Genomic DNA, 16,628 nt, shown 5'->3' with positions numbered 1-16,628 from the left:
TGTTCAATGGAGGTGAAGGTGAACCTGTTCAGAGCCTACTGCACCCCTCTCTACACTGCCCCCTTATGGGTGAACTACAAAAGTGAGAGTTTACGTAAACTTAAGGTAGCTTATAACGACGCCCTCAGGATTCTCCTGAAGGAGCCTAGGGGGGGTAGTGCAAGTCAGCTGTTCTGTACTAATGGCTTGACAACCTTCCAGGCTCTACTGAGAAACCTCATGCACAGTTTTAAATGTAGACTTGATGGGTCACTTAATGAGGTAATTATGGTGTTGGTTAATCCAAGCTACAGCTCTGTTCGTTACCACTCTCATATATGGTCACACTGGTACAAGTGCCTCTTATGACTCTTGGCTGTGTGGGGTTGTACCCTACGGTCAGTCCTTAAGTATGCACAATGTAAGTTTTACTAACTTTTTATTGGTGGGGTGGTGCCCCATGGTCAGTCCCTGTGTATGCACAAGTTAGGTTTCCTCAAATATTGTTTGTTGGCAAACTTATATGATGACGACCTAATGATGGACCTGTTTTTAGCTTTAAAATGTTGTTATTTATATACATGTCCTGTTTTGTACCTTTTGGCCTTTGGCTGCAATAAAGTTTGATTGATTATGATGATGTGATTTATGATGATGTGTGGTCGACTCTCATAATCATGTGATTTATCTGCACACTGAGGCTCTGACACTCAAAGCCATTCATATTGTTTAGCACAGTGCTCTTAGATTGAGAACATGCTTAGAACACATCATTGTATTCTCTATTGAGAAAGTGTGGCCATCTCTTAGCATTGGAAGAGAACAACAGTGCCTTTTGTTCCTTTACAAAGCCTTAGGTGACAAGAAGCTACCATTGTTTTTGTCGTCACTGCAGTGCTGCAGGATATCAGCTATGTTTGCACGTTGGACATTCATTATTATGATCGAGTCAGGAAAGACCGCGTAGATCTTTGACGCACCTATAAGCTATAATAGATGGAATGGGCTTCAGGACTTGTGGGCTTGTTTTCTATATAGCTTTTGTCTATTGATGTGACCGCTGCACTGCAGACTTGCACTAAGACAAATTCCTGCTTTGTAATCTGATTACTTACTGTGGCTATTAAAGTGTAATCTGATTACTTACTGTGGCTATTAAAGTGTAATCTGATTACTTACTGTGGCTATTAAAAGTGTAATGTGATTACTTTCTGTGGCTATTAAAGTGTAATGTGATTACTTACTGTGGCTATTAAAGTGTAATGTGATTACGTACTGTGGCTATTAAAGTGTAATGTGATTACTTACTGTGGCTATTAAAGTGGATCTTGAATCGGACCGACTTGTCTGGACCCATTTAGGGGTTCCAGTACCGGGGCTCTAATCCAGGCGTTCCCAAACTTTTCCATGCCAAGACCCCCCAAATAGCATTAGCCTTTATTAGCTGTGGCCCCCCTATTGCAAGATGTCTTCAAAAACCCATTGAGACACATACAACCTCTGAATATTTCTTTCGTTTTCTTAATGTAATAACCTAATAATTACATTTGTATCTGTAATCTTTTCTTTTCTCTTTTCCACGATAAACATTGTTCCAGAGGCAGACTACTGTATTACCCACACCAGGGTGAAATGACAATGAATGTGATGATGGCTGGCAGGCAATTAGACAGATGAGGATGGCAAATATGATTTGTATGTTGAAGGAAAGGATTCAATTATATCTGTTAACACACTACACTAAATATAATACAAACATATATTCTTTATTTATTATACTGTAGTATTAACAAATACAGTGTAACTGAATCATTTCCTTCCCCATGAAGATGTTTTTTTTAATATTAACATTTCCATTAATTTGCTGAGGCCCCCACTTTGAAAACCACTGCTCTAATCAATGTCTTGCGTGCACCTGACGACTGTTGTTGAAATTCCCATTCCCTGTTATCTACCGCCCCCTTGTGTTCATAACTGCTCAGTGCCTGAGCTGCTACCTGCTAGTGACTGGACAAAGATAGAAAGACACACAATCACTGTTAGATGATTTTGCCAGTTGCATTTGATATTTTTCATGCAATATCCTAATTGGTAATACTAGGTGATAAACTGACTGTACATTTTGTGTGCCCTTTCGGTCACATGTTAAATGACATAGAGCAATGTGAATGTGCGTGTTTTCTCTAAATTATTTATTTTATCTGTAATACTGCAATACTGTAATACTGTCTGTGTCTATGTTATTCTTTTGTATGTACGCAGGGCGTCCTTGTAAAAGAGAGCTTGCTCTCAATGGTCTTTCCCTGTTTAAATAAAGGTATGATGAAGTAAAGCCAAAATGGATGCATGGTTGAAAATATAAATTCAAATAATCTCTTTATTCATTCTATATAGTTGGACACCACTAAAGACAGTGATAGGAGCACACAATAGGTATGAACATTTGTCAGTTATTTCGAGGAGGGAGGAAGCTTTGAAAAAGAAACAGGGGTGCAACATGTATAGCAGAACATTTCCTCATGTTGCAGAAAGTACAGCCAAAAAGGAAAACAAGAAGGTATCGATGTGCCAGATTGACTTCTTTCACTTGCTAATGTTGTTTTATTCTGTACAGAGGGACAATTTGTACAAAATTAATCTAGATATATAACACTACATGAAACAAAAGTCAATCATATATACAATATTAAATGAAGTCATATAGTACAGGTCACATACAAAAGGACACTTTAAGTGATCATATTTTGGAAATAATATGTTAAAACTAGGAGAGCTGCAAAGATCCTGCAGAATCAGACAAAGCCACCAAATCATTTTTCAATCCTCTCTTGTAATCATGGGCGATTTATTTTTCAACACTAAAATAAACCTCAAACAGTTGATGACTCATAAAACTCATAAAATCCATAAAACATCTTTCCTAGCGAGCAGGACTCTTTTATAAATGCAATGACCTTGACAAAATAAATCCATCAGTTTGGTGAATGTCATTCCTCCAGGGGAAAAGGTACATGTTTAACATGGTAGTTTTCATTTACATCTTTTTGCATTCAAGCAAATACAGTATTAATACAGTTAACAAGCCCAGTCATGATGTCCGTTTACTTTCAGCATCTGGCATTTTTCCCCAGCCATTTGATGCCAGTGTGTTTCAGCACTGGGCGTTCTGAATGGCTAAAAAAAAATCACCAAAACTGACATCCAGGCTACTAACCTTCAGGGACGAGACAGAGAAGAACTACAACACATCAAATATGAAGAAACCGAGCAGATCTCCTGAGTTCAAACAATGCTACTGATTGACTGATGATATTTTCCCTTCCTAAGTGGGAAGGATCAAATATAATGAACACAGAGTGAAATGAGGAATGGTAGCAACACAAAACATCAAGGTTAGAGGAAGAGCTTTGAGCTCAATCTCTTTCAGTTACATTTGTGACTTTGTTTTAATTGTGCGAATTAATCATTTCTAATCTAATAATTTCTCATGATTTGTTGTTTGGCTGATTCCATTTTGAAAATCTGATACTGAGGTAAATAGTGCTCATCAAGGACATATATTTATTTTCATTCATTAATATATGAGCATTTCAAAATTCTGTGTCGCAAATGGCCCCAATACGCCTTCGTGCCTTTAGAAAGAAATGTGACTCAGCAGAGGTCCTAAGTAACTAAAGAGTCTGAAAAAGCCGCCCGTTTACCAACCAAGTGAATCATCCCCCATTCGATGTACACAAACAAGCATCGTCGTCTCTTTTTTCAACTCACCTTGAACATCCCACTGCCACCACCTCTTCAGCATCACTATTCCATTCAGTAGACAACATTTATCTACGGGCGATGGCGGACATCTTGTTGTATTCAGTAGACAACATTTATCTACGGGCGATGGCGGACATCTTGTTGTATTCAGTAGACGACATGTATCTACGGGCGATGGCGGACATCTTGTTGCTGCATCCAAGCCCAATATATTGCTACCTCCACTACTTGGAGGCTACCTATCCAATCGCATGAACATGCGTCTCTTTCTGGTTATTTGGTGACGAAGAAAGGAACTCAAAAACAAGTGAACCACGTATGAGAGGGCAAGCGTGCTGGCCGCTTCATCCCCATCTAGTCATCTTAAAGTACCATTGTTTGAACTGTCGACGCCCCGCTATGTTCTGGTTCGCAAATATTGCCAATGGACTTCAGGAAGTAAGCGTTATAAAAAGAGCTGCATATGGCACGAAACAATAACATGGAAAAGTGTCAGATGTCCACGGGACAGCTTCCCCCCTTCCTCACTATCTTGCCGGACATTGCAAAGGCTCACGGACATGTTGGTCTTTTTGAGTTGAGCTAAAACTACAAAAGCGTCTTTTGAAAACATCAGCGACCGGGAAAACAAAAAGGCAAATCAACAGACACCGTTATTTTAGCCAGAGTGTCCCCCTGTTGAAGTCGCACAGATAAGAACATACCAGTGAAACAAACCAACATGAAGAACACAACAGTCTCTTGGCACTGACAAGATGTCCCTGGGAATTGAGCAAAAAAAGAAGAAGAAGAAGCAGAAGAAGAAGAAGAAGAAGAAGAAAAAATACACAACAGATGAGAGGAAAGAGTCTCGTCTTTCATTGATCCAACAGTGTCTCTCTGCAGTTTTGTTTGTTCCCTTTGAGAGAAAAGAAAACCAAATCAGAGACCAGAGGAGGACACTTAGACAGTGAGTCAGTCAGTCCCTATTTTTCCGTGTCCAATCCGTCGCGGACAACGTTCGCAAGAAGGAATGAAGGAACCAACATGGCGTCCGTAACTCCCAGGTCCCACATTTACAGTGAGCGAAAGGGGGGTGGAAGGAAGGGATGAAGGGATGAAGGAAGCCGGGGTGGGAATCCTAACACAATCTTCAGCTTCTGGGGGGGGGGGGGGGGGCTTATGGAGAAAACAAACCGAGGACAAACTGAATTGCGGCGACACGCGGCTCCCCTACTCCTCTCCAAAGAAAAACACCTGAGAAAGCAGAAATCTGACGGAGGTGGATACAGGATATGAGGGAGGTGGATACAGGATATGAGGGAGGTGGATACAGGATATGAGGGAGGTGGATACAGGATACGGGGCTTCTGCACTGGTCAAAAGGCCCGGTGTGCTGAGTGTGGCCCAGGAGGGGACGGGCGGCAGCGCGCGCGCGGGGGGGGGGTTGGGTCGTGGAGAGAAACTAAGGGGTGACGGAGGGGAGAGAGAGAGAGAGAGAGCGCGCGGTATCAAGAGCCCAGCGTAGGCGGCCAGTGTGGTTTTGGCGCTCGGGGCGAGAAGGATGCGGAGGGCTCTGGGGGGGCTATGTGTAGGACAGATGGGGTTTGGGGGGTGGAGGGCTCTGGGGGGCTATGTGTAGGACAGATGGGGTTTGGGGGGTGGAGGGCTCTGGGGGGCTATGTGTAGGACAGATGGGGTTTGGGGGGGTGGGCAGGTCACATGACCTAGAGTCCGTCGTGGGTGGTGATCATGTCTTCGGCTCTGCGGTGGGACTCCAAGGCTTTCGAGGTGTAGATGTCCTGAGGCAACTCGGATTTGCGTCGCACCATAGGCCGCTCTTTCCGCTGGTCTCGCTGCAACTGCCAGATGAGGGAAAGGGTAGGGGGGGGGGGGGGGGGCAGACGGAGGGAGAGAAGAGCGAGGAGGATACTTCATTATAACATAATAACCGATTTTTCATGTCATCATATTTATTTATGAATATACTAAACGTCAACTTATCCCTGAGCTGATCATATATTTACAGATGTTACACAACAGATTGAACTCAACTCAGTTATGGATCAAAATCTATTCTACAGAGGGGGGGGGGGGGGGTATTTAGGCACCTCCACCTGAATCGAGATAAAGCAAAGCATACTAAGCCAGTCATACACTTGGATAAAAAATAGTAACGTTGGTGTAAAACAACAGCCTTCAATTACAAATAGGGTGACCAGATGTCCCCCACTTTGTGCGGGACCGCACAGCATTTTCATGACTTTTCAGGCGTCCCGCAAATTGAGACGATGTCCCGCATTTGCGCGAGATAGAGCGCGAGAGACCGAAACAGATAGGGAGGGAGAGAGAGCGCACGGCTCACACCCAGCTGCCTGGGAGATGCGTGAGTATTCCCAGTTTGAAATAATAACAATACCAACAATGGCACGCAAATACTTAACCCTAAAACACCACCAATGCAACAGTGGACCTGGCTGTGTCTTTGTACAAAGCTCCCCAATGTTGTTTTGGCACAATTGAAGACGGCATCAAATCTTTCTCAACAGCATCACGTCTTTGAGATTTAGGGCTCTATTTTCCCACAGGCCTTAGGCACAGAAACTGGCCTTAAACGCAAAAAAACGCACCTTGCGCCTGCCTCGGGAAGATAGCAACATGGCTTTACGCCCCGAAATGCGCTTTACGCGAAATAGGTGTGGCGCAGTGGCAGAATAGGCGTTTCGGCCTTAAATACCGGCCTAATGATATCTTCCCTCCTGGCGTTAATTTAGCGCTTTGCGCTGTTGAAAACCAGGCCTTATTCATAGCGCCGTGGATATTCCAGGCACAGCTGCTCTGCTGATCTCAGTTTGTCCCCCCTCTCTCTCTCTCTCTCACTCCCTCGCTCAGACAGGCACAACAAGTCCGATAGAAAAAAGAAGTTGTTATACCTACATAGTATAACAACATGACAGTTTTTTCTAACATGACAGTTTTGAGCCCGTGACATTCAGAGGCTGTTGCATCATCCTACCTGTGCAGTGAAGGCGAGAGAAAACAAGATCATTCTGGCCAAATAAATGTTCACTGCTTCACAGGCTTCCCTGCCACAGCCACACATGTGAAATCTCCCAGCATGCATTGGGCTAATACATTTCGATAATAAATAGCATCCAAATTAGCCTAAATAGATATAAAGGTAGATAGAAATAGATATAAATCATGTGTAATGTTACCACAACATGCAATTGTAGAACATTTCAATATTGGACAAAATAAAATCGCGAAATCCAAACACATATGTGAAACATATATGTCATCCTGGGCCTATATATATCCCTCGTAGATTTAACGTGATTTAGATAAGTGACAGCGTAACGCGTAACGCGGTTCTACTGTCATGTGCTATACTGTGATGTCTGCTCCAATAAATTGGCCCTACTTCACATTTAGTTTTACAATAAAAACACATTTCTGCAATGACTTTACATAATGTAGGCTACATTTATGTGCATCATCCTACCTGTGCAGCAGGGGAGAGAAAACGATATCATTCTGGACAAACTTTCACCAATCTAATCTCATCATAGGGATACGCAATTTTTTTCTAGCCGATGCGTTTAGAACATTCTTTTCACTTTGATCTTGCTATAGTGTAGCGTATTTACATGCTTGCAGTATTTAAACTGCAGTTAGATTGGTTTGAGAAGCATAATAATATGGAATAATAGCCTATATATGGAGACGGGATGAAGGGAGGGGGGGGGGCAGAGCGCTTGGCTTGTCTGGTTTTACTGGATTGCTTCGTGGAATTGGAGCTTAAAAGGCAAGCTTGGGACTGGTTTACTGCACTTCTCCAATGAGCAGACTGTGCATAATTTTACGTTTAAAAGGCGTGGTTGTAATGCTTAAGGCTGCGTGTAGCGCCGATACCAAAATATCGAGTGCGCTGGTCCACGCCCACTACTCTGGGCTGCGTCTGCCGTTGGGCGCAGTTTAAAGGCCGATGCAACGATAGAGCCCTTAGTCTTCGTTTGCAGATATTAGTCTCTTCACTACTACACTGCTGCTATGTTACAAAGGACATTTATACATTCCATAAGCTGTGCTCTTATTGTTAATGTTTTGTTCAAATAAACCAGTAATGTAGCCTACTACTGCAGTATATGGTTCTACATTCAGTATAGGCTATCAGTAGGGATGGGATATCGGTATCAGGATATCGGTATCGGATGCCGATATGATGTAATTCACATATCGGATATCGGACTGTCGTCGCTGATCCACGTTACGATCCAGACTCCATTCATAGCCTGCAGCCCTGCACTGGACCATAAACCCACTGTAACAGAACATGAAACAGTGCTAGTAAGTAGTAGTAGAAGTGAGGTAGTAACGTTAGCAGTTAGCTAACTTAACAACATCTCTTTCTTAGTTTTGGAAATATTTTAGTCTCATACATATTTTGGGGGTTTCCCACTTTACCAAATGTGGTAAAGTGGCGGCGGTGTTTAATTGTCGCTTATTTGTTGAAATGTTATCTAAAATAATTTTGAGTGGATCAATTGTTTTGAAAAAAATAAATATCAAATGACCTTTATTAATTGTTTAATTGAATATTGCTATGAGATAATTGATTACCAAACCAAAATACTAAATGATGTCACAGTAGGAGCCAGCTACTATGTAAAGGTGGAAGCTGCAGCTCCTTGGGAGAGTTGAGAGAGCTCTCGTATCGGAATCAGTATCGGTATTGACAGATATCCAAATTCAGATATCCGAATCGGGTCGGAACTGAAAAAAAGTGGATCGGTGCATCTCTAGCTATTAGCACATTCACATTGTTCTACTACAGAATTCTGACTAACTTTAATGCTGCGATGTTTGGAAGTGTTTCATATCTGAACAGAAGCCATGAATCCCATATCAGCAACCTGCCTGTTCGGTTTTATTGTAGCCTATACACTTTAGTCAGATGTGTTGCTTATTGTATTTACCTAGCGTGGGAGTTGAGACAGTTGAGAATCAACCAGATTTCTTCATAAGGTAAGATAAACATATATATATATATATATTCTAGACTACCTCTAAGCATCGGTAACGGTGTCCCACATTGTCCCACACAAGTATACTCTTTGTCCCACATTTGGTTTGCTGGGATCTGGTCACCCTAATTACATACAGAACAACAAAGGTCCTGTGCAACTTAGACAACATGCAAGGCGAAGCAGACGCACAACAACGATGACGAAAGTGCTTGATTCCAGTGTTCAGCCCTAGCCAGACTTGCTTCCTCCTATCTTTTTGTCTTTTGTGGACTAGTACAGATCCTGCCAAGACACTCTGAAATGTAAAACTATAATCATCATTTGTATTCAAAGTGGCTTTGATTAGAAGAATATGCAAGGTCTGGTAACGTAGCTAAACATGAGTTACTGTGAGAAGAGATGTATAGAGGTCTGGTAACGTCTCTAAACATGAGTTACTGTGAGAAGAGATGTATAGAGGTCTGGTAACGTCTCTAAACATGAGTTACTATGAGAAGAGATGTATAGAGGTCTGGTAACGTATCTAAACATGAGTTACTGTGAGAAGAGATGTATAGAGGTCTGGTAACGTAGCTAAACATGAGTTACTATGAGAAGAGATGTATAGAGGTCTGGTAACGGAGCTAAACATGAGTTACTGTGAGAAGAGATGTATAGAGGTCTGGTAACGTCTCTAAACATGAGTTACTGTGAGAAGAGATGTATAGAGGTCTGGTAACGTCTCTAAATATGAGTTACTGTGAGAAGAGATGTATAGAGGTCTGGTAACGGAGCTAAACATGAGTTACTGTGAGAAGAGATGTATAGAGGTCTGGTAACAGAGCTAAACATGAGTTACTGTGAGAAGAGATGTATAGAGGTCTGGTAACAGAGCTAAACATGAGTTACTGTGAGAAGAGATGTATAGAGGTCTGGTAACATATCTAAACATGAGTTACTGTGATAAGAGATGTATAGAGGTCTGGTAACGTATCTAAACATGAGTTACTGTCAGAAGAGATGTATAGAGGTCTGGTAACGTATCTAAACATGAGTTACTGTGAGAAGAGATGTATAGAGGTCTGCTAACGGAGCTAAACATGAGTTACTGTGAGAAGAGATGTATAGAGGTCTGGTAACGTAGCTAAACATGAGTTACTGTGAGAAGAGATGTATAGAGGTCTGGTAACGTCTCTAAACATGAGTTACTGTGAGAAGAGATGTATAGAGGTCTGGTAACGTAGCTAAACATGAGTTACTGTGAGAAGAGATGTATAGAGGTCTGGTAACGTATCTAAACATGAGTTACTGTGAGAAGAGATGTATAGAGGTCTGGTAACGTCTCTAAACATGAGTTACTATGAGAAGAGATGTATAGAGGTCTGGTAACGTATCTAAACATGAGTTACTGTGAGAAGAGATGTATAGAGGTCTGGTAACGTAGCTAAACATGAGTTACTGTGAGAAGATATTTATAGAGGTCTGGTAATGGAGCTAAACATGAGTTACTGTGAGAAGAGATGTATAGAGGTCTGGTAACGTCTCTAAACATGAGTTACTATGAGAAGAGATGTATAGAGGTCTGGTAACGTCTCTAAACATGAGTTACTATGAGAAGAGATGTATAGAGGTCTGGTAACGTAGCTAAACATTATTTACTGTGAGAAGAGATGTATAGAGACAGAGAGAAGTCAGGTTTACCTGAGTGGCTCCTTCCTCAACTGTCTTTTTTAACCTCTGAACATCTTCTATGAACGAAACATCCGTCTCCATTGCTACAGGACTATTGAGGTCAGAGGAATCAACATACATAAGGAACTATGTTGAAAAGAAAGGAACCAAAACACAACACAAAGGACGGAGAAAAACTTTCAGTGGCATGCAAAGAACCAATCACGCTTTAGACAAATCAAAATAAGCAACTCTGATGTGCTGCAGTTATCAATTTGATAAGCCTTAGTTGAGGGATTGAAAATTGTTTTAAATACTTCCACTCATTTATTGGAAGTTGTATTGATTATTATTATTATTATTATTGATGATTATTCAAAAGCCACTCATTCCATCAGATGGCGTTACCAGATCATAAAGTGTTTGCGATACCGGTATAGGAATTAAATTAGTCAAAGACTTGTTAGGTCTCTGGTTATGCTATTCATATATATAACTAAGCACGTTAGAGCTAGCCTGGTAACCAGCCCCAATGAATCCTTCATTAGGGTCTGGAGTCTGGACGCAAGCCTATTCATAGTATTCCCATGATGTCACAAGCATTTTCCTACAAATATGGCGCTCAAAAAACCACAAGTTTCATCTCATGCCTTCAATACTCTTTGTCTGCTCCATCCGGTAGCTACACCGGCAACCGTTAACGTTAACTTTAGCTGCAACAAGCCACAAGCAGCTCAACAACCGGCCAACGGCTTTCAAAGCTGATGGCTTACTGGAAAGAGTGTGACTCTGACTGGTTAACAAGCCAAATGTTTTGGTCAGTCACACTGGTGTTTTGAGACCGGTCATCGGTGAAGTGGTCACTGCAGCAGTAGTGGGCTTAGCTAACAGCTAGCGAGCTAGCTATTAACTCATTGAGTGCCAGCCACTTTTGGAGAACGGACGCTCCCAGTGCCAGAGTTTCAGAGCGTTTTTCAGTGATTTCTCGAGGCGAACACGCACAGAGAACGATGAGACTCTCTTCTATCATCTGCAAAAAAAAGTTTATTGATACCATTTTCCGTTCTTTAGTTATGAGCCGGAGAAGATAGGCTGTTTTGAGCAAAAAGACACATTTCAAATTAGAAGCTGAGTTATTCCGCCTTTTGTGAAATGCAGCATTTCAAGCACATTCACTGAGTCTGAAGCTAATATTTTCTGATGTAGTGACGTGGTGTAGTTGTGGGGTGCACTGCGTGCCCCACCCCCCTCTCCCCCCCTCAGCTGCAAACTCCTCCCCACACTAGCACACAGCCTAACACGCACCCAGTGTATTTTCGGTGCGCTCCGTTTTTGTGCGGCGGTTCCCAGCGCGACACGGAAATGCCAAACCGGACTGCAGGGAAAGGTTTGGCCCTTCGGCGTCGGGTGCTGCCTTTCTGGCGGCTAATCGTGTGGAGAAACTATACAGCAGAGACAGAGGGGCTGAGTTGTGGGCGCGGATTGACTGCTGTTCGCAGCCAACGTCAGATTGCAGCCAGAGCAATCTATATGGCTCTGGCTGCAGCATGAGCGGTTTCTTTTTCATCACGGGGCTTTTTCCAGCTGTTTTCCGGACCTTTCTCTAATCTGGAGAGCACTGTCGCCACCTAATGGGTCTGTAAAATAGGTTATACACATCCAATAGCTACAATATGTGTACAGGAGATGCAGAAGGCTTTGATCCACGTCCCACCGTCAAAAAACGCATTTGACGTCGATCGACGTCCTTGGCACTCAATGAGTTAAAGGATGGCTTTACCGATTATCAACCCACTTTGGATCATTATAATGTTGTTAATATAAGCAGTAGGGGTGGGAGAAAATATCGATACTCACGATATCACGATATTTCCACTTGCAATACGTTATCGATACACTGGCGCCAAGTATCGATATTTTATTAAAATAATTATGCAGAATCTTGAAACTGATTCCCCGCAGCCATTTTGATAAACAGTCACTACTTCATAGGGTTGTCAAAAATATTGAAACATTTTAAACTGATACAATACTCCTTTGCTACAGTATCGAGGTTATCGATACCAGCAGCGCTTCCACTGCGTCCTCCACACAAACAGACACACACAAACACACACACACCCGGCACCGCTGCAGCTGAGCTGAGCTCAGCCCCACCTCCCTCCTCTCTGTGCTCTTATTGTCGCTAGCAAAACAGTGTGCGTTTCCCGAATGAACGAGCCTTTTCAACATGGCAGCAGATCCTCCGCGACCAGTTTTGGTCTCTATAAGGAATTTCGAGAGGTAAGCTCCCGTTTCAACGTTAATGAAGCACATTTATCATAAACGTTAACGTAACATAACGTAACCTCAACATGAGTGGCTTAGCCACATTAGCCGTTTGCTAAGCTATTCCAAACATAACGGGCCCTATCTTCCCAAAAGCGCTAATTTAGCGTTTGCGCTCGTTTAACGCCGTGCTTAATGCAAATTGGGGGCGGACACAAGCGCATGCCTGTGATAATTGTACTGGGCATAGGCTGCCACATGCCAAAGCAGGCGTTTCAGCGCTAAAATGTGGGGATAGATGGCATTATCCTATCGTCAGCAGCGCGCAATTACTTTGCGCTAAGAGCTTTGAAAAGGACATCTTACGCGCAAATACCTCGCTGCGATGGGTTGCGCACCATAATCTCCGTGCAGCGCAGCGCAGTGCAAGTAAAATTCCTTTTGGATATGTCATTACGCACAGCCTTGCCATGCCAGGACATCAAATTATGCTGCTAAAATTGGGTATTAGCAGATAATTCAGTGAGGCAATCAACTATAACTCACTGAGACATTTTTATATCACAAAGAGGGAAATGAATTGAGAAAACTTGTTGGGCAATGGACATATAGGCTATTTACCTTCATAACCACCCGGAGGGTCGTTGGCACCACAGACGATCTGTCAATAAGCTCCCTCTGTCCTCGCACGAGTGAGTACACTCTATTACGCATGGAGAGAATTACAGCATATTGCATGCCTCGCGCAAACAACCATTGCGAGACGGGAATCTGATTGGTTTTGATTGACGTAATGCCCAGCATTGCCTGGCCACCCCCGTGAATAATTCTGGTAGTTAAGACCGCCCAAATCCCGTTTGCGCAGGCATTTTGGGGCGCAGATGATTTTGGCACGGCTCTAATTTGCGTTTGCGACAAGTGCCGTGAACGTTTGCGCATCCCCGCCGAGAATTGCATCCCCAACATATTTCGGGGCTGTTTTAACTTAGAAATCAGGGAGGTCACGTCTACCAGACAATTATATCACTTTGAAACAGTTACATTTCTGTATAAATCATTACAAGTATGCTCCCGTGAGGTAGGGATGTTTTTTTTTTTTTTTTTGCTGCTGGGCGGGGGAGCAAAACTCGGCAGAACACCTGGACAAATGCGCAAGGCGGACTGTTATCTTGCCTGCATTAAGGCATGCGCAAACAGGTGCGCAAGCGCTAATAGGGGATATCGCCTGTCGGAAGATAGGGCCCAACGTTGCATAGAGCTAGCTGCTACCAGCCTGCCCGAGCAATCAACTTTTAATTGAACAAGATTCTAAATGATTTTGCACCTGACAAGTGTGATGTTTCTCTTATAGTCCCAGATTGAAGCTGAGGAAAGTCAACCTGCAACAACTAGACCCGAACACTCACAGCCTGAAGGCTGAATTATGCTCACCCTGCCGTGAAGGGCGCGGGGGTGGAGCGAGGGGCGGGCGCGTCAAATTACGTAAATTTGTTGGGCGTGGTTATGCGCGTGGTCCAGCGGCCGCTCGCGTTGTGCCTGATATTTTTTCTAACAGCGCGAGCTTCTCTCCAAACATGGCTGCATTCAAACCATTGAGCCCTGAACACTGAGCTGTGTTTTCGCCACATTTCTTGACCCATGTGGTAGGCTATAAACTTAGATTTGCAACTGTTCGTTTTTAGTCATTTCACCAAGTAAATGTGTTGTGTTAAGAGCATTATTGAGAGAGATTAAAAGCAGCACAGAGTAGTAGGCTATCAGGGCTGAGTAGTAAAAACGGCTTTCAGTAAAAACAAGTTTGGTGAGTCCTTCATGTGCTGATGTGCGGTCGTTTGAGAGTGAAAGCGCACTCAGTACTGCACAGCGTTTCATTGCGACTTTTCACGGGCTGTTCTCACCATTGTACAATACATGGTGATCACTTTCTGAGTATAATGGCATCTGCCCCAGCGCGAGGTCTGCACGGTGACTACGGAGACTCGCGGGGCCCCACCCCCACGGAGCTTTGCTCGAGCATAAGAGCACCTAGCGCCTACCCTACCAACAGTATTTGAACAGCAACGAAAATATGATGCAAGTCACAAGAAGCAAAGGAAATAAACCGGGATGTAGGAGAGTATTTATGCACTTATTATCATTATTGATCAGGCCCGTTTACACCGTGGAGAGACCTCTGTTCCAACTGGACCACTGCTTTGCTTTGGAGCAGCAGAGCCAGAGGCACACTGATGGTAGTAACTTTACCCTGCAATTGATAACTGAGTCCTGGACATGCAGAGCTGGTGTTTGGGCTGTGTTGGGCTACACTCTGAGCATACTGGAGGCAGCAGCTGGACATGCAGAGCTGGTGTTTGGGCTGTGTTGGGCTGCACTCTGAGCATACTGGAGGCAGCAGCTGGACATGCAGAGCTGGTGTTTGGGCTGTGTTGGGCTACACTCTGAGCATACTGGAGGCAGCAGCTGGACATGCAGAGCTGGTGTTTGGGCTGTGTTGGGCTGCACTCTGAGCATACTGGAGGCAGCAGCTGGACATGCAGAGCTGGTGTTTGGGCTGTGTTGGGCTACACTCTGAGCATACTGGAGGCAGCAGCTGGACATGCAGAGCTGGGGCCGGTTGCACCAAGTGGTCTTAACTATGCCTGGTCGTAACTCCTACGTCGGTCTTAGTTAAGACCAGTCTTTAGAGTGGATTTATGCCTGTTGCACCAACACGGCTTACGTCTGGTCTTAACTACGCCGGTCGTAGCAATGCATGTGAATTGCCGGGGAATGTGCCCCCTGATTGGATGATGTTGCAAAAATGTGCCTCGCGATCTGCTTGGAGCGTCACTGTGCCACTACGCTCTATCAGCCACTACTACTGTATGTGCATCACTACACCCTCCCTCCTCCCACCCTCCCTCGCTCCGGGGGAAAAATGGCGGCGATTGAGCCAGACAGACAGTCTGAATGAAATTGAATGTAACGTTCCCAATTCTATCTATTAAATTCTAAAAAATTAACGGCAACATTTGGGAAGGCTAAGCCACACAACTAGTTAGTTATAATCTAACATCATGCTTCGATGGCTGTGTTACGACGGTGACGGTGACGATGACGGTAAGGACTCAAAAAGGTCTCCGCTGATAAGACACGGAGATCTCTGTTACTGGCAGGCTCTACGCCTCCTCCTGACCAGGCGTAAGAGTTACGCCTGGTCGTAGTGAAAAGAAGGCTTAAGCCGTCTTGGTGCAACCGGCGTAGCTGTTAGGTCGTAAAGTTACGACCAACTTAGCTTAAGACCAGTGCAAGACCAGTTGGTGCAACCGGCCCCTGGTGTTTGGGCCGTGTTGGGCTACACTCTGAGCATACTGGAGGCAGCAGCTTGAGGGAGGATTTGATGGGAATTGTAGCCTACATGAAACATGGAAGCAGGAACATCCTCCCCCCCCACTAACTATTTAAAACAATTAAAAAATATATATTGTGAATATATGCCATTGTTCTCATGTTTGTGTCATTTTTCCTCCGTGGTATCGAAAATGGTATCGAGTATCTATTTTCCTGGGTATTGATTGGTATCGAAGTTGAAATTCTAGTATTGTGACAACATGACGCCTCGTGGTGGCCCGTATCAATCAACAAGTTAAAGGTAAAGTGAGTGAGCGAGTGAACTCTTGAGTGAGTTCATGTCAATTCTGCTAATAAACGCATGATACCTGCTTTTTGCCTTTTTAGGGGTCTTTTTTTCTCTTCAGTTACACAGATATCGTGATGTATCGTAGATGAAATGTTTTCCAATATAGCGATAATCGCTGTATCGTGATATCGTTAGCGAGGGCCAAGCATCGTGACCGTGCGATTCCCACCCCTAATAAGCAGATGGGCCATTTCGCTATATGTTTTCCACGCGGAGAGCTCCCATTTCCTCCTCTGGCAGACCACACCGTTGTGACGCATCACAACAGAACTGCGGAAGTT

The 16,628-nt window shown here is 43.7% G+C and overlaps 1 protein-coding gene across 4 annotated transcripts in view; it reads right to left on the bottom strand.

Annotated features, from left to right (window-relative positions):
- Nucleotides 1-2,351: 2,351 nt before the first annotated feature.
- ppp2r5ca (protein phosphatase 2, regulatory subunit B', gamma a) overlaps nucleotides 2,352-16,628 on the bottom strand; it is a 71,123-nt gene continuing 56,846 nt past the window's right edge. For 2 of the 4 annotated variants that reach the window (XM_083632626.1, XM_083632628.1), the window contains one exon: nucleotides 2,352-5,582. In XM_083632626.1, the coding sequence (XP_083488752.1) occupies nucleotides 5,448-5,582 (135 nt within the window). In that variant the 3' untranslated portion in view covers nucleotides 2,352-5,447. Of the gene's footprint in view, nucleotides 5,583-10,430; nucleotides 10,548-16,628 lie in introns of all 4 variants that reach the window. The other 2 variants (XM_083632629.1, XM_083632627.1) reach the window with 2 other exon arrangements.

This window comes from Poromitra crassiceps, assembly GCF_964638095.1.
Source record: "Poromitra crassiceps genome assembly, chromosome: 3".
Classification (NCBI taxonomy): Eukaryota; Metazoa; Chordata; class Actinopteri; order Beryciformes; family Melamphaidae; genus Poromitra; species Poromitra crassiceps.
Note: the sequence above shows the minus strand (reverse complement) of the source record. Positions and strands in the feature narration are given on the sequence as shown.